The 21951-nt window shown below is 35.6% G+C and overlaps 1 protein-coding gene across 1 annotated transcript in view; it reads left to right on the top strand.

Annotated features, from left to right (window-relative positions):
- Positions 1-21951, top strand: part of CLIC4 (chloride intracellular channel 4) — a 58674-nt gene that overhangs the window by 16707 nt on the left and 20016 nt on the right. Inside the window, exon 2 of the mRNA XM_015598998.2 lies at positions 14544-14653. Coding sequence (XP_015454484.1) covers positions 14598-14653 — 56 coding nt within the window. The 5' untranslated portion in view covers positions 14544-14597. The remainder of the gene's footprint in view (positions 1-14543; positions 14654-21951) is intronic.

Below are 21951 nucleotides of genomic sequence, written 5' to 3'. Positions count from 1 at the left end.
GCTTTCTTTTTTTTTGCTGTTCTACCTTATTTTCCTGTGGTGTTTGGTGATGGTGGCTCTGAACTCTCCTTTGGTTCTTCGAGCCAGCAGGATTGTGAATTTTCCATGGGAGTTTTAGCTGCTCTGCATGGCACAAGATTACAAGATAAAAATTGAGGAAACTTGTCCAGTGTATTTCCCTTCTTCCCAGTGTTCACTCCCCTCCCACATCTGTCTGCTTTTTTTGTTTACTCTCCAGTGCGATCAGCTGGTTGTTTTGTCTAGAAGTTATCATTGTTATGTGGGCAGAGGGTTGATCCTGTGGAATCTACTTGATCATACCAGAAGCCTCAAATTGATTTTTAAAAATTAACTTTATAATTTTAGAATAGTTTTAGATTTATAGAAAAAAATGCAAAAATAGAGTTCTCAAATTAAAAAAAAAAATTTCTAAAACATTAATGCTTCTTTAACTTCTTTTTTTGTTCAATACATTTTTATTTTTATTTTTTTCATTTTTTATGGTGACATTGGTTACTGAAATCCAATAAGTTTCAGTTGTATACTTCAATAGTAAGGCATATATATATTTACACTGTGTGTTCACCTCCCATAGTTAGATTTCTTTCTGTCACCACATATTTGACCCCCTTGACCCTGTCTGCCTTCCTCCTCCCCTCTGGAAACCACTAGTCTATTGTCCATGTCCATGAGTCTCTACTTTTAGGTTTATATCCTACATATAAGTGATATGCGATTTTCAACTTTTTCTGTCTGGGTTATTTCGCTTAGATAATTATCTCGAGGTCCATCCATGTTGTTGCAAATGGCAGTATTTCATCTCTTCTTATGGCTGCCTTCTTAAAATGCTGAATTTAACTGCCTATTAATGTCAGCATTCTGAATACACATTCAATAATGCAGCACTGGCCTTGGGAACTACTGAGCTGTGTAAGACTGTTTTTGCTTTTCTGCTAAATGGTCTCGGCTGTTATGCTTTTTGAACCGAGATCTCCTTTGTGCATGTGCATACATGGGTGCGTGTGTGTTTTTGTGTGTGTTTTCTATTTCTTCCTTTGCCATCTTAGCTCTATTGATGCAACCAATTTACTTTTCTGTTGCAAACTGTTGTGCTTTGCTAGTAAGATAAACTTGTTAAAATCTGTTTGAAATAATAAGTAATTTCCGAGAACTTGAATATTGAGTTGATGAGTCAGGTATGTGACTTTTAGTACGTGGACTTGGTGACCTTAGTATTGGTTGTTCAGATGCTTTTTCTCTAAACACGTACTGTTCAATATGGTAGCCATTAGTCGTATGTGGCTATTGAGTGCTTGCAATGTGTCTAGTTTGAGTTGAGATGTACTATAACTAGGGGTCTCATTGGTCTGTGGCCTGTTAGGAATGGGGCCACATAGCAAGAGGTGAGCGGCAGGCTAGCGAGCAAGCTTCATCTGTTTCATCTGCTCCCCCGCGCTGGCATCACTGTCTCAGCTCTACCTCAGATCATCAGGCATTAGATTCTCATAAGAGCACTGGTCCCTGGTGCCAAAAAGGTTGGGGACCACTGCTATAAGTATGGAATATACACTAGATTTTAAAGATTTGGTACAAAGAAAAGAACATAACAACATTTTTGTTGATTCCATGTTAAAATGATAGTATTTTAGCTATATTGAATTAAATATTTAAATAATTTCACCTGTTTCTCTTTACATTTTAAAAAATAAGGCTATAAGAAAATTTAAAATAACCTTTGTGGATTGCATTATAATGGTGGTAGTTCAGGTAATTTATCTTGATAGGTAACGTCCATATGAGTGAGATAGACAGTGGTCATACTATAGGAATCATTAGACTAAGCAGGTGAGGTTCCAGCATCTCTCTTACCCTGGTGTAAAAAACTGCAACAGTGGTTAATAGCATGGACCTCAGAGTTCAAACTTCACTTCTGCCACTCCTCAGTTGTATGACCTATGGCACGTTACTTAGTTTTCTAAATCTCAGTTTCCTTATCTGAAATATGAGGAAAACAACCTAACAATATGGTTATTGTGAGGATTAATATATATAACTCACTTTCATATAGCACATATCAAGTGAGAGATAAATTGCTAAATTAAATGGTAGCTATTAACTTATTTGTGGGCAGTTTCAGTGACATTTTTACTTATCGTAGTTGATTCTTATAGGGAGTAGAATCAAGGTTGATCCAAACAGGAAAAAGGTATACCTTTGGCCATCTTTTTTTTTTTCTTTCTTGTCATTCAGTATTTTTAAGTTAATTGCTTATAATTTGTTCCGAAGAGATAATAGACTTTGTACCTCCTATTTTAGGCTTCTGATAAGTGAATGTAAACATTCTAGCAGAACTTGTTTTCATTATGGTTCTGTTATGCTTAGATGAAAAGTCTGGTCATTGTATATCTGACACTTTGTTTTAACAAACGATATTGGCTGAGACAGTTCAGATTTGATTTTAGTATAGATTAGAGCCTTTGTTTTTATTTTCAGCATATGCTTTGAATATGCAGCAGAACAAAAGTACTCAGTAGAATTTTTCTCAACCGACGTTTCAGTTAGTAGTTTTGGAATGGCTGCTTTGCATTCAGCATTTTTTCAAGCAATATGAAGAATTCAGAAACAGTTCTATTGTATTAAGTAGTTTAATATTTTGGCAGTGATTAGGGACAAGAATAAGATTATCATTTGTAAGCATTTGGAACATTGCCTTTTAAAATTTTCTTAAATCTAAAAAGAAGAAAAACAACATTACAGAAGTATATAAAGTTAATACCCTTTGTCCCTTCCTTCCACAAGTTTGTCCTGAGGTGTAAACTGTGTTAATTTTGGTTTGTAGCCTTCCACACCTAGAAATATTTTCAAGCCAAGGCTGCAAGCTCTGTGGTTGTTATCTCTGGAAGGGATTTCCCTTTCTGTTCTCCAGCAGAGTGTAGGCACACTCACCCCCACCGTGAGGCTTTCTTCTACCCAGTTGCTCAAACCAGAAATCTGTTATTTGATTTATTTTGCTTTCCACATCCAAACCATCCACAAGTCTTTAGGATTGTACCTTCCTAATTCAATTTAATCCATGCATTTTATTTCAGTCTGCATTCCCTCTACCTAATCCAAGCCATATTCCACTGGAACCACTGCAGTAGGTCTCCCAGCTTCCAGTCTCTATCAGCTCGAGGTCTCCAACACTGTTTTCCATGTGTAAAGTGTTATTTATGGTCATAAAATGGAAGTTCGATTTTACCCTCATATGCCCTCACCCACCAAAATCTTTCAGTGGTATCTCATCACCCTATTCTCTGACACCCTCCATGAAGTCAGGATATGTTTTCTACTTGTCACCTAGTTTGTTACTGAGCACTTACCACCTGCTGTCCATATTTTAAGAGATTTTCATATATTAACTTATTTAATCTCATAATAACGCTATGATATTCCCCATTTTACATGTAAGGAAACGGAGTCCCCGCTTGGTTAAGTAACATGCCTAATATATCACATAGTAGAAGAACCTGTATATCAAATCAGGCACCCTGCTTGCAGAGCCCTTGCTGTTAACCATTGTGTTAAATGATTTCTTTCTACACAGTAGGTACTTGGTAAACATTTGTTAAATGAATGAATAAATTGTTCCCTCTATAAGCATAAAATTCAAACTCCTTAATTTGGTCTAGAAAGTCTTTCATGATCTGGCACCTGCCAACATTGCTTTCCCTGGTACAGCAATGTAGTTATGCTGGTTGTTTTCATGGCTGGCTCCTCATTCTTTAAGTCTTAAGAGATTTTCTATGACTCTCTTACCTAAAGCAGGTGCTCCTTGTCTTCTCTCTTAGTACTTTGTTTCCCTTTAGGCACTTATGGCAGTTTACAGTTTTATCTAGATACATTTATCATCGTTTCTTCCACAAATAACCTTTCATGAGGTCAGGTCTATCTGTCACCTTCACAGCTGTTTCCCCAGTGCCAACTCTTAGTGCTGGGGAAAGGGTAGGTCCTCAGTAAATATGTGTTACATATTGAATAAATGTCTCTGGGTCCTATACAAGGAGGTATTCTGTAAGATGTTCTGTGAATGGGAGAGAGCCCGTAGCTTGAACTTCAGTGGCAAATGCTACTCAGACCACTGAAATCCTAGAGCAATGTATATAAATGGCAGCCTATGGAAAATAGAATGAATTGTAAACAAACCAGAGCGCTGGAATGGCTATTATATCTCCTTTAACTTATATTGAGGTTTTCATATTTCATATTTTCATTCTTCCTGATAGTCTTAATTGGAGATAAGTGGCGATACTGGTTTGGATGCTTATGATTGTGGATAACAGAAAATTCCACCTCAAATTGTCTTTAACCACTAAGGAAATGTATCTAACGAAAGAAGTCTAGGAGGATTGCTCCATGTATAGTATGTCAGGTTCTGGCTCCCTTATTTGTGATTCTCTTGGCTTTGTCATTTGGTGTTGGTTGTAGCCTCAGGCTACTATTAAGTTGGCCACAGCAGCCATAGCTTTCACGTCCAAGGGTTTTCTATTCTGGTGTCTTTGACTTAAGAGCAAGAAACTTTTCTCTGGAAACTCTTATCTTGTTGATGAACTGGGTCCCATGATTACACTAAGTCATTGGCAGAGGAATGAAATTATCATGACTGGCTTAGAATCAATCAGGATTTACCCCTAGAATTGAGGATTGGGTCATCATCTCCTGTGTCCCTTGTGGGAGAGAGGAATAAATGCCTGATCAAAAATAGGAGTTATATCAGAAAAAAATAAAAAAGTGAGAGAATGGATATTGGGCAGGCAACTATCAGAGTTTGCTACAGTGGTTTTTGCAGTTTGTTAGCTCTGTCCCAAGATGATTTGGAGACCTAATTTTTGAGAAAAATTATTAATCAGGAAGGTTTGACTTAATAAGTCTTTTCTATACTAATAACCTGGAACGTTCTCTGTAGCTCAAGGGCTTTCATTGTTAGCAATCAATAAAACGCTAATAAATAGTAAAGTAACTGCAGCAGAAATTATGCTATGGAAAGATTAAACAAAAGTATTGTATCTCAATGAGTTTACAGTTTGCTCAGGAGATACTATGAATAGTAAAGTAATAATACATAGTAACAGTTTAAGAAATTACAAGGCAAGTCATTAATTGTTAAATAGGTGACATAGACTTGTTATTTCCTGGGAGTTTGTATGAGATGCAGAATCTTGGGTCCCACCCCTGATCTACTGAATCGGAATCAGTGTTCTAACACGATCCTCGGATGATTTTCATTGACATCAGAGTTTGAGAAGCTGGAGTAGAAGTGGAGAGGACCAGGTAACTGGTTTGGGCTAGTGATCTAAAAAAGTTTCTTGGAGGTTAGTTTTGAGCTTGGCCTGAAGGATAGGTATGGCAGTGGACATTTCAGGTGGAGTTTGATAATGCGATTTTAATCACATAAGATTCCAGACTCATGCGGCCTTATTGTACAGAATGAGTGGAGGGGACAATGGTATGAGTCCTCAAGAACATTGGTGAGAAAGTCATCCTAGGAAAGGAGAAGAGAGAACTTTTGCAAAACCTCATTTATAAAAACTATTGTGTGTGTTTACAGATTTAAAAAAATTAAACTATCTGCTTCATGAGGTAATCAAATCATAATTTGGTCATTTACTAAAGGAAACAAAACTTTTGAAACTGCTGGGAGATGAATGATTTCTCCTATTAGAAAAGTTTAACTATGGATAGTTGTGGGTGGAGGAAAGTGCACAAAAAAGTTATTTTACTAAACCATGACATTTTGTTAAAACAGTTGGCTAAAATGCATATTTTAGCTATTACTTTGTAATAGTAACTTTGTAAAAGTAACTTTGAATCTTGATGACTTTAGTAACAACTATAGATTTTAGTAGGTTATTTCAGATAGGTAAGCATGATAAACGTTGGCCATACTTTTAGTTGTTCCTTCCTTTTTTAAATTTAAAAATAAAGTGAAAAGACATTTTTGTATAGTTTTGAATGATTTCTCAATTTACAGTGACTTAGGCTAATGCAAGAGAACATCAAGTCTCAGAAGTTAAATCACCAGCTCAGGAAGAGCCATGGCAAGACCATAAAACAAACTCACAAAATTATGAAACTCACAATTTTGTGACACTTTTGAGGAACTGTTCAACAGGTGTTATTTCAGTTGTGATAAGGTGTGTATGTGTGTGTGTGTGGGGGGGGATATTTTGAGTTTCATTTTATCTTATATTGAAATTTTTCACTTCTACCGTGTTCTCAGATTGTTAAATTATTCAGATTAAACTTTGTAGACCATTTAATGTGAAGGTAGGAACCATGTCTTCCTTTGTTCATCACTATTGTTTAATGTAGGTCCTCACATGGTTGATGAGTGAGTAAAAATGTTTTTTTTTAATTTTAAAAGATTGTTTTTTATCTGCCCTTGGAGATAATACATAAATTGTATAATAAAAGTGAGTTATACTATAATTAGAAATTATTAGGATGGAAGTGGAAACTAGATTAATAATTTTAAAAAATTATTTGGAAATAATTTCAAATTAACAGACAAGTAGCAAGAATAAGAACAAAGAACACCCTTTACCTAGATTTACTTGTTAATATTTTACTCCATTTGCTTTATTATTTTTCTTGTCTGTTGCATACAGAGTAGCCCTTTACCCCTAAATACTTCAGTGTGTATTCCCTAAGAGCGATGATATATCTTGCATAATATTACAATTATAAACTTCTGTAAATCAGTCTCCATCCTTCCTCCCATTCCTCCCCTTTCCAGAATAGAAAATGAAGACTCAAAAAGGTTAAGAGACTTACCCATGGTTATATAGCTTCAAAGTGGAAAGTCTAGCTTATTTTGCAAGTCAGGCATTGGTCTTTGTCCCTAATATCACAGCAGAATCTTTTCTTTTTTTTCTTCTGACAAGTCAGCTTATTTAGTAGTATAATATAGTAATTAAAATTTGTAATTGTTCTTCTAAACCACATACAACTACCCCAAAACATAAAGGACTTGATTTATAAAGGACTGTAGGTCACCATAACTGTCCTTGACACTATATTTGGTCTTAAGAGTGGTCTTAAGACAAGCTCTTAGAAACATTAACGTTGTACCATTTTGTACTTGCCTCTGCTTCTTAGTGTGTGTGGAATAATAATGTTCTTGTGTCTGCATGTTCAGGTTTTAAGGGGCTTTAGGCTGGCTTGGTTTAATTCTAGATATGCCTAAGTTTGAGGTAGGATAGTGAGGCATTCCTTTAAAGTGTGGGAAGCTGTTATTTACCAAATTAGACTCTAACAAACCGGTGACCAGCTTGCTGGCTTACGAATAGCAGACTCAGAAAAGCATTATGAGGAATTCAGAGTTTAACCACAGAGTAAACTTCTTTCCAGTCTTTACTTTTTGGCATGTTTTCTTCTATGTCAGTGTTTACCAAAATATGGCCTACTCGCCAAATGTATCAGAATTAAAATTGCTTGAAATGCTTGTTAAAAATTGCAGATTTCTGGACCCTACAATAAACATACTGAATCAGAGTGTCTGGAGGTGACACCTGGTAATCTGTGTTTTAAACTCACTTCCTTGTGGATTTTTATGTATCTTGAGATTTGAGATCCTGTGCCTAATTACATGTTTTTCATCTTCAGAGCTTTTCTACATTCATTCTATAACTTGCGTTTTACTTCATTTTCACGTGTTTAGGGTGAAAAGGTTTTTGTCTGCTTGCTTTTTTTTAAATGAAAGATTCATGTGCATAATACAAATATTAAAAAATATGAAAAGATATACAATGAACAACTCCTTCATTCCCTGGTTTTAGAGCATTGTGGTATTCTAAGCCCTTTAATGTACAAACTCATTTATTTCCACCCAACGATCCAATGAGGCAGGTCATGTTATCATCTCCATTTTGAAGAAGAAGCTTGGAGAGATGAAATCACTTTTTTAAAGTCAGACAGCTAGGAAGGGGTGGAGTTGTTTGGGAGTCTGGCTCTTAATCGCCATCTGCCGAGTGAGAAGATATAAGAATTAACTAGAATAATACATGTGAAGAGCTAGTTTGGGGAGAGTTCACCCTCATTAAGGTAAATGTTTTAAGTGAATTCTAACAGCCCGGCCTGGAGTTTTATCTAACCATGGTATTTGGGTATCTTCATGAATTTTCAAACTAATCAATTCCTCTCTAAATTGTACTTACTGGAGAGTAGAGTTCGTGAGTTGGTGATACTGAGCAAGAAAATGGTAGCAACTGAGATTTTTCCAGTGTCCTGCCATTGGCTATGTCTTATTTACATAGGCAGAGCTTGGAATATAGTAGTTCTTCCATGACATGTTCTTTGATTTTACTTATAGAATTAGTGATATGATGTGGTTGTGCCGGGAAATGATATATTGTTTGGATGGCCAGAGACTTTTTACACCTCTTTGAGTAAAGGATATCTTTGCTTCACTCCATTTAGTGGATTATTTAAACTTTGTATAGAAAATATTTCTTAAAGCATAGGGCCATAATATACGTCATGTGAAAGAACTTAATGTGAAAGATTATTAGATTCTTTCCCTTCTCATTTTCTGAAAAAAAAGTAATCTAGGGATTCTCCTGACTAAGTGCTTCAACTGAAGAACAGGTTGTTAGACCTTGAATTCTGTGCATGACATCTTTAAAGTTAGGTAACATTTACTAAAGTTACCATCTGCCAGGAACTGTGTGTGTGCCTTAACTGATTTGATCCCCGTAATAACGAGGTGTAGGAAGTCATGTTTCACAGATATTAAGTAATTTGCAGAAGATGACACAGCTAATAAGTAGTGAAGTCAGGATTCAAATCCAGGTATGTCAGATTCTAAACCTTGTTATTTGCCATATACTCTGCAGAACTTGTATAAGAAAAACAGCTTATTAAACCTTTAGACTCTAGACCTTGATTCCAGCATATTTATGTGTAGCAAAAACTGAAGGAATAGACAATACGAGCCAGGTGACTGCCCATTTATCATTTTGTTTTGTGACTTTTAATCTAAATCAAAGCAAGCCATCTTGTGTATTCAGACAGCTAATTTAGAATCTACACTAAAGGTAAACGAGGTCTTTGAGTTCATTCTTTTGGCAACACATTGTTCTATATATTCCCTAGAAAATGTGTCAAGGGAAACAATTTAATGGTCAGGAGCCCATTCTTACCTTCAGGGGAAGCTTCTCTTTCCCATAGTCATCATCACCCCTCACCCCCAGACCCATAAACACAAAGAAACAGAGAGGAATGAAGCTCTTCTGTGTTTTAAGATCTGACTTTCCATAAACTGATTAAACTAGGTTTTCTAACTGAGCAGTTCCTTAACCTTGTATTAGTAAAACATTAAAATATTTATGGCATCTACCACTGACCCCTATTCTGCAATGTAGGAGTTAATCCAGCAGTTTCTGATTAAATACTGGTATTAGGCAATTCAAGAATTACAACAGAAGTCCGGAGGGAGGAGGGTGAGGAATAGCTGAGTGTGTGAGAACCCCAGATAACAAGTTAAACAAAACTACCCCTTTTATAAGAACAAAACCTAAATGCATGCTACCTCATCCTTTTCCTGGAAATTAGTGGTTATTTCTGTGTTAGTGGATGTATTCAAATTTTTGCTTTATTTGGGTTTTCTGACTTTAGAAATAGGAAACATTATAGACATGTTTATAATATGAAATCCTAATTTTAAAACTACATATTCTAAATTAAAATCTTGCCAGTACGTGTATATTTTACTTGTAATCTGTGTCTATATATTTTTGAATCAGCTTTACTGAGATTCATATACCATACAATGATCCTATTTAAAGTGTACAGTCATTGATTTTTAGTATATTCCCAAAGTTGTACAGCCATCACCAGTCTAATTTTACTATTCCAAAAAGAAACTCTGTACCTGTTATCAGTTACTCTCCAACCCTTTTTCTCTCCTTCCCTCCCCACTACAAGCTCTAGGCAACCAGTAATCTACTTTCTGTTTATAGATTTTTCTATTTTGGACATTTCATATATGGACACATATACTATGTGGTCTTTTGGGACCGGCTTCTTTCATTCAGTATAATTTTTCAACGTTCACTCAAATCATAATGGCAGGTATACTTCATTGCTTTTTATTGTCAAATAGTATTCCATTTTCATTTTGCTTTTCAAATATAATACTTCTGAGAGACTTTTGCTTTTGGTAAGGTAGTGAGTTTCCTGTTTTTGTTTTTCCCTCATACATCACAGACTTGGAGCTATAGAAACACCAACCCGGAAACACTAACAAGCTCAGACAAAAGAAGTTTCAACAAAAGTCAGCTCTCTTTAGCCAAAGAATCAGGAAGGAGGCTGCCTAAGCAAGACAGAAAACTTTTAGCCAATAGCTGCTCTACTTCAAACACCTCAGAAAAAAGCTATGGCCCTTTACCCACCCATGTCAGCAAAGGCCAGATGGTTAGCCCAGACTTCCACTCTGTGGAGGTGGTCTATAACGTAGATCCTTTACTGATGGACATTGGGTGGTCTCCAGTGTTTTTTGCTGTTAACAAACAATGCTTCAGTGTTCTTTCCTCTTATTTATCTTTAGGCATCTGTATAAGTCTCTCAACAGAATAAATTTCTAGTTGTTAGATTGTTGGGTTAATAGAATGCAATAAAACCTTCAAAAATGACTGTTGGATAATGTAAAAATATGGAAATATATAGGAAGTATTACATTTTCAGTATACCTTTTCTGTGTTCGAATTGGGTACTTGCTATTCTGTCTTCTAGTTCAGTGATTCTTTCCTCTGTCATCTCCTTTTGGCTATTGAGCCTATCCTCTGAACTTTTGATTTCAGTTATTATATTTTTCAGTTCTAAAATTTCCATCTGGTTCTTGTTTACATCTTCTATTTCTTTGCCGAGGCTTTCCATTTTTTCATTTGTTTCAAGCTGTTCGTGATTGCTCATTGAAGTATTTTTATTATGGCTGCTTTAAAATCTTTGTTAGATAAGTCTAACATCTCTGTCATCTTGAGGTTGACATCTGTCGATGTCATTTAGTTTGATATGGTTCTTGATATGACAAGTGACTTTCAATTGAAACCTGGATATTTTCATATTATGTTATGAAACTCAATCTTGTTTAAACCTTCTGTTTAAACTTTTCTGACACTCAAATAAGACTTCTCTGACAATGCTCTGGAGGTGCTTGGGAGGGGAGAAGGGCAGTGATACTGCCTTGTTACAGCCCGGGGGAGACAGAAGTCCAGATGACTCACCTGGCCTCCATTGATACCCAAGGTCGAGAGCCTCCTCATTACTGCTGCACAGGGGTGTAAGTTCCAGTTTCCCATGTGGTCTCCACTGACACCCCAGTTGAGGTGGTCTCATTACCGTCAGCCACCTCTGGTTGATGGTGACAGTCCTGACTACTCTCTACTAGACCTCCTCTGACCCTCACCCTAGCAGCAAGGGAGAGGAATTCTTTGTTACTGGCTGGCAGGGTTGTACGCCCTGGCTTCCATGCTGGTGGGGAGCATTACAGCCTCCAGAGGGTTGATTACATTAAACTGGAGTTATAAAGATGTAGCGTGATCACATTTTTAAAAGAAAAAAGTAGTATGTATATAGAAAAAAACCTAGACAAATAAGTAACAAATTAGTTGAATGGTTCAAGGGTAGGTGAAAGGAACTCTGACTTTCTGTAGTGTTTCAGTTTTTATTTATTTTTAAAATAAATGTTTATATTGCTGTTAGAAGCAGTAAAAAGCAGTTCTTTTAAAATTGATACTTTTATTAGATGATATTTATTGTTAGATATACCTATGTGTTAATTTTTATTAGTTATCAATAAGAAACTGAGTATAGAATAAAGATATTCTGATTTCCAGTGTGTAATGCTTTATACTATGCTGTAATATCCTCCTTAGTCAATTGTACCAATAGGTGGTATTCAATGCAGTTCATACTGGAGAGAGTAATTTTTATCCTTAAAACTTGAAAGGAATTTTATTGAAATGTTGAAATGGAATTTTATTAGTACGACATGGATTAAAGGAGGAAATTTTTGACTTGTGACTTCTGGAAATCCAAATTTTTCCATTTTCTCTGGAAAAATTTACAAAAACATCATCTAGTAGCTCCAATTTTCTAATGCTATTAAAACTTTGGAAAAACTTGTACATCCAAAATTTATTTGAATTGTGAGTTTTGGGAGTAGTTAATAAAAAGGCAGTTTTTCAGTTTTATCTTGAATAGTACCCATGCTTTTATTTTTGTGTGCATAAAGGAAAGTAGTTTTATAAGGAATGTAAGATGTGTAACAGCTTATGATACACCTGAAAGAGAAGTAAATTGGTAACATTTGCTAGAAAATCATAGAGGAGGTGAAAGCAAAGGGGCATTTGTATTTTGACCAGGTCTTCTTGAAGCAGCCTGTGTTCTGAGATCCTTCTGTCGTACTGTAGGGATATGCTCTGCAGACCATTGTAGGAAAGTATGGTGTGTTTTTCATCTATGGCCCGTCACTTTTTATCTGCAGCTTGCCTTTAGTTTAATGTGTTTCCAAGTGCCTACATGTAACATCTTTGTTACATCTTCTTTACCAATTTAATTATTTTAACATTCCTATGACAGGCAGTTTGGGAAATAATATTACAGACTGAATAAATGGAATAGGATGAAGATCTTGAGTCAGACTTGTTCTTTGTCTATCAAACTTAATTGCTTTTCAGTAAGTCTTAAGTTTGGTGTACTTTTTTCCTTGTATTTATACTTTCGCTGTTAAGCATGTTAAAACCAGGAGGGGAAAAAAGCAAAACAATGATGATAAAATTTGGGTATCTAAAGCTACAAGCTTATATGAAAATATTAATCATCAAGATATATAGGAAGGTAATGTATTAACTTTTTCTTATCTGTAATAAACTGTATGTTATCAATGTTCCACATGTGTTGGGATAGTGAGCATCTTCAAAAAAACAATTTGAGTACCAGTTTGTTATATAGTAGGACGACTTAATCCTAAAAACTGACTTGTGCTCTGAAGAAGGAATATCGTCCTAACCTTCTCACACCAGTGTTTCTCAGTGTGTCCAGCAGAGGCCTTACTTTGTGATCTCCTTAGGTGTCTGTAACAAAATGAAGATTTCTGGGCCCCACTGAGGAATTCTTCTAGAACCTCTGAATGTAAGGCACAGAAATTTTCATTTTAAATATTTTCTTTAGGTTATTTGTAATCACTATGAGATTTAAACTAGATTTCTTTAGAAGTAAATTTTCGTACAAGTTGAAGTGTTAGAAATTAATATGATTCATTCTGGCTATAATTCTGGGTATGTTTTGTTACTGATAAAGAATGATCATTTTTTCCCCCCAAGCTCAGTTATAACCGTCTCATGCTGTCTGATTAGGGTAAGGTTCTGGCATTCTCCTTCTGTGTCCATGTGTTTTGTTGGTTATGTTATATCTAATCAGATAACTGCTTTTATTTTTCATCCCCTCCCCCCATTTCACTAGTTAGGAATTAATGCCTTAACTGATATAGCATTTTACTGAACTGGCTTCTGAGTTTTTTGAGAGTTACTTTAGGATAATAAATAGTACTTTTACCAGCATCTTTGAATGACTCGTTGAAAGTTAATTCTGGCTTTCTCCATAGACTTCATGGTGAAGAGGACTGTGATTGTCCCTAGCAAATGCCAAAATGTTCTCTTCCAGCATGCTGGCTCCCCGCCGCCCCCATTTCCCGCTTCCCCTCCTCCTTCCTTTTTAAACTTGGGACATACATGATGGCATTAAAAATTGGTTCCACTCTGATTTTCAGGAAAATTCTACCTCATTGTTGAACTCAGGGAAGTCAACTGCTATATTCATTAAGTGGATTCCAAATAGCTTATGATAAAGATATGTTTTGTTATTTTCTCCCCAAAGGAATGTATGAAACAGGATATGTAATTTTTATAGTGAATATTTTTTAGATTGTGGCGGGGAGGTTGGCGATTATTTAACTGTTTGGAGACAGGGACACCTACAAGTTCCCCTTTTTATGTTGCCCTATAAAGAACATTATCTCATAGAACAAGAAATGACTTACATTTCATAAAATGTACCATAGACTGTCTTTGCCTTGAGGCAAGGATGTATCCCCTAGGGATTGATCACACCTATGCTGTCCTATATGATAGCCATTAGCCATGTGTGACTATTTAAGTTAATTAAAAATAAGATAAAAAATTCAGTCCGGTTGAACTAGCCACATTTTAAGTACTCATTATTCATATGATACAAATGATTACCATTTTGGACAGTGGTAACATAGATAATATCTATCATCGCAGAAAGTTCTCTTGGACAGTGCCATGCTAGACTGGACATTTTTAAGAAGAGAAAGAGGCAAACGAAAGAGCAAAATAATAAAGACCCAAATTTCCACTCCTCCTTTCACAATGCAACTTTCCATGTCTTCTCGTACCCTTGATTAAATTCAGAAAAAAGATCTATCGTTTGGAGTATTATCACTTTGACCTTGTTTTTTTTTAATGTTTTTTTCTGTTTCCCAGGCTGGCAGTGATGGTGAAAGTATAGGAAACTGCCCCTTTTCCCAGCGGCTCTTTATGATTCTTTGGCTCAAAGGAGTTGTATTTAGTGTCACAACTGTTGACCTGAAAAGGTAAGTCTTGGTTGTAGTTTGGGATCCACTTGAGTATATACTGTACTGTTCAGTTTGATCTTTCCCCATCCCTCATTTTGCTTGCTATGTTCTCTAAAAATATATTAAAGTTCAGATGATTTATAGAAAAATTTAGCTTGTATTTAGTATTACAAGGCAACTCACAATGTCAGTAAATTGCATATGGCCACTCAGTCTTTTTAGGAACTTACTGTATATTTGCCTTAAATTTCAAGAGCAGCACCAGGAGCTAAGTTTTACTGTGGATGCAGTGAAATCTTCGACTTTCCAGTATAAACATGGAGCTATGAAGAACTTTCTAAGCAGATAGCTTTTTAGTCTCAAGTGTGCGAAACACGTGGCCTATATAATCTCTGGACCCTTAAAGACAAGAATGGGATTTTAGGAGGATAAATACTGCTGCAGTCTATTTCATTTAGTCTACTTTTCAGGGAATAATAGGAATTTTTTATAATAAGATCTTAACTATGTTTAGTTAAATATAATTGTAAAATAAGAGCAATCGTCCATGGCCCTGTGATTGTTCTTGCTGGTTGAAGCGTTGCTTTTCACAGACCACAGTGGTGAGGGCTGAGAAGAGTGCTAGTAAGTAGTAAGCGCCTTTTACTCAGGAACTTCTGTTGTTTCTTAGCAAACAAGTTGGAGGTGAAGAACATTCACATTTTTTTAAAAAAAGGGGGGTTAAGAACAATTATACCAACAGAAAATCTAGGATTCAGCAGTGGAAATATATTCTTCTTGACACAAATGCCACAACATGGTTTGCCGCTTATTTTTTAAGCATATCAGACATGAACAGTGCCCAAGAAAAAAGTATTGACCAGCTGTCACTTGATGGGTGGAAGAATTCATTTATATTATCCCTCTGGGCATCACAAAGTGGGAGTTATTTGAGAGCTGTAATCCCATTCCCAGTTCTAGGTTAGCATTCCCTGGGTCCTCTGTCAGTTCCATAAAATGTATTCTTACTTACTGCTAGTGCACTTATTTGAGATTTCGCAGACTTAAAATTGGTTTATTTTCAATAAATAATGAAGTCTTCCAAGAACCTCTTTAGTTATGTATATGAATGTAGAGGTAAATCTTTGGGGGTAGTAAGAGTTCAAACTACAGGCACTTTCAAAGACATATTTAGCTCATATTGGACAGAGAGCTATTGTAAGAATGAAATAATTCATGTAGTTTCTCTTCTATTACTGTTTTTTTCCTGCATGCATTCACAAAGTTTCACAATATAACTCCTAAAAATAGACCATGCCACCAGGCACACACCCTTACTGTGTCTTAAAATACATGGGTTTCTCCTATTCCATTTTTGGGTTGGAGCAAGTGAGTTGACTGTCATGCTTCCAAAAATCCTTTGAACAGCTCAATACAGTGCTTGAATGTGGTACATACCATTAATGGTGTCATTTGGCTCAGAAAAGGAAGTGAACACATAATGGCTATTTTGGTCATCAGTTTCACTTTTCATTTACAAACTTTTTAAGGCATTATTCCTCTAAGTTGATTGATATTTGATTTATGTGTGTTTCAGAGTAATGTACCCTACATGTCAAAAGTGACACATGGGAAAATGAAAGATTCAAGGCTTCCTATTATAAAATACTACCACTCAAAGAAAATGTATGTTTATTTTTGTAAAATCAGCAGAGACCACTTAAAATTAGAGCCTATATATTTTAGTTTTCTTCAGAAATCTTTTGTCTACAGTACATTAAAAAAAGTGTTTCTTAAGGGCAATTAAAAGTATACAAGCAGTACATGATAATGAGTCCCCTACACCTCTAGTTCCTAGTCCCCCACTTCCTCTTCACAGATATCATTGCATTTAGATTTGGTCTTTATCCTTCCAATTATTTTCTATGAGTTTACCTACTTATAGTCTTGAGTTAGATTTCAAGGAGAAAGTACCCCAAGAAAGTGAACATTGGCTTAAAAAGTCAGTGTAAATTAAAGTCATGAAGGAATAAAACATCCTGTAGTAAAAAATACCTTTCATAATATATTCTTAACTTTAAAACTTTAAATATAACTGTTTTTAGAAAACTGGGGTGGGAGGAGGAAATGCCTACAGTGCTTATTTTCCTGCTTTTCCTGATAATTGCTCAATTCCTTGGTGAAAAGTACTGATCTGAGAACAAACTGGTGGAGAGCAGTAGAGCTCTCCCAAGAGCTATTTAGAAGCCCACTCTACGCTCTGAAAAAATCATTGTTACATGACATTTTATCCATAGAAACAAGCCAGTTTCTAGTTCTGGCACTGAGTGACACATTCTCTTTGAATCTCAATTGGTATTAATGAGTATGCCGGTGGTATTCATGTGCCCCTGTGAAACTTGGAACAATATCCCATTGCTTGCCTGCCAGCCAGTGCTGCCTTAATGCTTTAGAGGGAGTCATTTCTAAACCTAATTTTCTGTTCATGCTGCAGTTATATTACAGAATTTTAGATTAAAAAAAAAGTGCCCAGGTTTCAGGAGGAATTTAAATTTACATCAATCACCATTCGAACAAAAGCTTAAGTTTATATTCAGATAAATATAAGTAAAAATATTAAAATTTGGGGTACATATTTAAAGATGTTATCACATGTCATCAAAGGGGAGCAACTGTGGCATTGTAGAAAGTATTAGGGGTATAGACCTTCTGTTTGGAGGGAGCCATGGCACCAACTTCCCGAGACGTTGGGCAAGCTACCTCATCTTGGAGGTCAGTTACCTCATTTTTAAATTCAGGAAAAAGGAAGAGAAAAATAAACTAACATTTCTTCAGTGTCTACAATGTGCTAAACACTGTTCAGTATTTTTACTGTTCTTATCAAACCGTTTTCAGACCTGTTGTTGAATAGAATTCATTGTTCTATCACCATGATATTATAGGGCCTTTCTGGCTAACAGCAGGAACCAAGATCTTTATTTGAAGACTTTGACCATCTTCATTATGGCCAGAAGTTCCTAAATCAGAGATCAGCACCTCTAGAGGAGAGAGAGAGAGAGAGAAAGTGTGGCCATATTTTTTCATACTTGCCGAGATAAACTTTTCTGGTTTAGTTTGTCTTTCTTTATTTCTTTTTCTTCATTGGAAACAGAAATGAGAGTAGAAACGATAACTTTAAGAAATTAGCTTTTTATTGTAAAAGCAGTGATATCTGCTCTACTAGCAATAAATAAAACCCCTTTTCCATGATATTCTCTGAGGAGAAAAAAAGCGTAAATTGCAGAAGGCCACTTTTTAAAGGTCTGGGAAATGTATGTTTCCATTTTCCCATTCCCCCCTTAAAAAACAACAAAACGGTCTCCTCCTTTGCACTGTCATTACTTATTTTCTTTTTCAAATGTTAACATACCATTTGTAACATATTGTGTGAGTCAGACCCACATGAAGGTTGCCATAATGCATACATTTTTGGGAGATTATTATGATAGTTTAAACTTTAACAATTTTGTAATAGTTTAAAATGTTACAGTGAAATGATAAAACAGTTCTGCATATCTTAAAAGACGATTATAAACTCAGAACAAAATCTGATTTCCAGATAGATTCTTCATATAGTTTGTTTTCATTATCAAGTCTCTGGTTCCACCAGTCTGAAAACAGCCTTCAGGAAGTTGAGAGATCAGTTTGATTTCCAGGTAGATCTTCAGTAATAGCAGTGTGAATGATAAATATAGAGGCCTTTTCCATTCTATTTCCTGCTGCTGGCCAGTCAGGAAAGTACAGACTCTGTTCTTCCCCTTTATAAATTTGACTTGAGTTCTCTGAAACCCTATTAGAATAAGTGCTACAATTCCAGATATGTCTCATGAATGCATTCTGAATCACTTGCATGCCCTGTGTGTGTGTGTGTGTGTGTGTAAGAGAGAGATACATAAAGACAGAGGAGAAGTTTGCTGACATGCCTGTATGTTCTTTTTCAAGATGATTTTAAAGGTGATAGTTCCTGTTGAGATCACTAAGAGCTGAATTAGAAATATGTTAGTGAATATTTTTCTAAACCTGTTATCAATATAAACTCTGCTAATAAACTGTGTTATTAAAATCTGTTAAGAATTGTAGAAACCGTATTTGAAACCTTTTCATGGGAGAGGGCATGCTGTTTTGTTTTAAAATGGCTTGCTCTGCAAATTGACATTAAAGTAGACAAAAATTAACAGTATATCACATTTAATGTAAATAAATAAAATCTTTTAACTGGTTGAACTGGTACAGATAGACAATTGCTTAGTAACTGGGATCTTGCATGTATTTTGATGAGTCCACAATTCACTGACTCAGTAACTTCGGAATATAGCAAATCTAGTAAAGAATAATTAATTGTAGTAAATTGAAACAAACTAGGGATTTGAAGTGTTGACTTTTTTTGCTTATTTGCTGTATAGTGTCCAATATCCTCTGGATTTGGGTGAATTAATGTTATGCCTTGAAAATCAGCACCTTCAAAAGGGAAATCCTTAGCACTTTTTTTCCCATTTAGTGAGTCAGCTAGTTACAAACAGGTCACCTATAAGAACCAGCTTCAGTGTCCTACGGTTCTGTTGTACTCATTTTATACCAAGCAGCTGGAACTGAGCCACCAGTCCGATGTCCTCCAATTGTTGCAAGTGTACCAAATTAAATTTTAATTGCAGTTAAGCCACTTAAGTTGCTTAAAGTATTAGCTCCTATAAGGTTCCTCCTCATTTCTTTCTTTCCTTTTCTTTCTGCTTTCTTGTTTTAGTTTGTTTTTCTTTATTTCTTTTTCTTCATTGGAAACAGAGAGAACAGAATATTTTTTTTATCTAAAAGACAACTATGAAAAAAAGGACTACTTTTATAAGTAACATTAAAAATAAAAAACCCCAAACATTGAAGAATATTTGTGTTCTTAAGGCTGTTTCTAGCTATCACTCATGGGAAACATTTGAATGAGTTTGAAGGAATTGTTGAATATTTATTGAAGGCCTTTTATGATGTAAACCAAAGATGTCTTGAAATTTTTAGCCATTGCCTGTTGGTTCAGTTTCATTTATCTTATACTGCAGTTCCTGAAATGTTAAGTTTCTGTGAAGCATCTGTAAAATGAGCCTTTGTGAGTCAGACAAAACACCTAAGGCCTCAGTGCCAGGTGAGGACTAGAGGTTGAAGAATCTTAGATTCTGTTGGCTTGATAACTTGATATAGCTTCTAAGTGAGTCACCTCAGTACTTACAACTTGCCCGTTTATTTGAAGTCTTCTAATCTAATCAATGAAGAGGCATTAAAATTTCTTCTCATGCCTCCTCTCACTTGGAGTCTGGATCTAACATGATTGTTCTTCATCTCAGCAGTTAATCCTGGAAAATAGTATTTATCACCTTTATTATTTAAAACTCTATATAGCCTTTCAGTAGAAACAAGGTGGATTATTCACTAGTCACTGATATTAATGGAAAATTGGTAATCATATGCCTGGTTTTACTTCACTTACACACCTCTATATTAATCAGATTTCTTATTACCAATCAAAACTGGATAACCAGTTTTGAACCATCAGAGTCAAATAGAGTTTAAAACTGCCAGTCTCATCTCCTGCATAATGCTTTGTTAATGTGATAATTGAAAGCGGTAATGACTTTCATTTGCATACTTTGGTTTAGTTCACTTTCACATGCATCATCTGGTTTGATCTTTACGGGCAAAGCAGGTCTTATAGCCATAGTACAGATGAGGAAATCCAGAGCCAAAGAAATTGTGACTGACTCAGTCATTTAGCTGGTAAATTGAATGGCAGATCTATTTATTCAATTTGGGATTTTAACCGAGTGCTTTTTATTCAGTCTTCGGTTCTTTCTTCTTTACCATGCTAACTTTATCTGTCCTGTAATAAATATTTTTGTTTAGAGAGTTTAAAAGCTGTCGTAATTTATTACAGAAGTAATAGCAGTTATTTATTTCACTGCCCTCCCACCATGGGTTGTTTAAAGCGTTGATCTCTTTCTTCTTCTTACCCTACTCCACCCTGTTCATGAAAAAATTATTTGTAAAAGACACAGATGTAAGTTATTACTTTATACTTAGGCATTTGATGGACTGTTTATTAGCCCAAAAATGTTGATGGGTATGTTTTGTAACTTGGAATAAGAAAAGTGTTTTCTAGGTGATCACAATTTGTATATGACAAGATTAAAGAACATTCTTACTCCTCACTGGCATTCATGGGAGATGTGTGTGTTTTCTTTCCCGTGTGTGCGTTTTATACAAATTTTATTAACCCTGCCTGCTTTGATGAGATACCGTTGTTCTTTTTCTTATCTTTATGCTACGTTTTTTAAAACTTTAAAATATTAAGATTTGAAAATAAATATGTAAACCTTAAACCAGTGTTCCCCAACCTTTCTGGTGCCAGGGACCAGTGCTCCTATGAGAATCTAATGCCTGATGATCTGAGGTGGAGCTGAGGTCACGATGCTAGCGCTCTGGGGAGTGGCTGCAAATACAGATGAAGCTTTGCTTGCCCGCTGTTCATCTCCTACTGTGCAGTCCAATTCCTAACAGGTCACGGACTGATACTGGTTCGTAGCCTGGGGGTTGGGGACCCCTGCCTTAAATGTTAGGGTTTCTGGACTCTTGATAATATACAAGGTCTTCCTGAGTTGAGGAGGAAATAAATTATAAGGGGAACAAATGTGAGTCTATGAATGAAAATGTGACTGAGTGACTTGAAGACTGACAATGACTACGGTCTTAGACATGCCGGACCCTTCAGTGATCAAAGAACAGGTGGTCAGGAGGATGAGTGAAATGGAATAACCAAAAGAATCCAAGGAAATGAAAAATAGAAAAGGATTAGTATTTCTATAAGTTACTGGAATCTTATAGGTAGACCTATTTAAATAAATGTGGACCTGGAATACTTAAGTTTCATGTATCCCTATTATTTTGTGCTCACTTTACCTTAGCAGACTAAAGAATGCTCATTAAAAGAATCAAATTTAAAAATCAAATCAGATTTTGACTTAAAAGTCTTTTTTTGGAGCTTAGGTTTTTATAGAAGTTGATAGAAATATGTCTTCTTTCTCTTTGCCTTGGGAGTGAGATAGGCTCTAGAATTTGGGTAGAGAGAGTCTCTGAGTTAGAAAATTATGGCTAATTGGATAATTAATAGGTCTTTGTATCTTTGATTAGAATATAGTCATAGAAAGATGAGGTACTCTCCAAACCTAATTTGAGAGACAGGGTATGGGGTAAGGAGTGGGGAGGGTAAGAAAAGAAGAGAGAGACAAGGAAAAGGAAAGACAGAGAATGAAATGAATGAG

The sequence above is a fragment of the Pteropus alecto genome, unplaced genomic scaffold, assembly GCF_000325575.1.
Source record: "Pteropus alecto unplaced genomic scaffold, ASM32557v1 scaffold39, whole genome shotgun sequence".
Lineage (NCBI taxonomy): Eukaryota > Metazoa > Chordata > Mammalia > Chiroptera > Pteropodidae > Pteropus > Pteropus alecto.
This window is presented reverse-complemented; position numbering and strand designations above follow the sequence as displayed.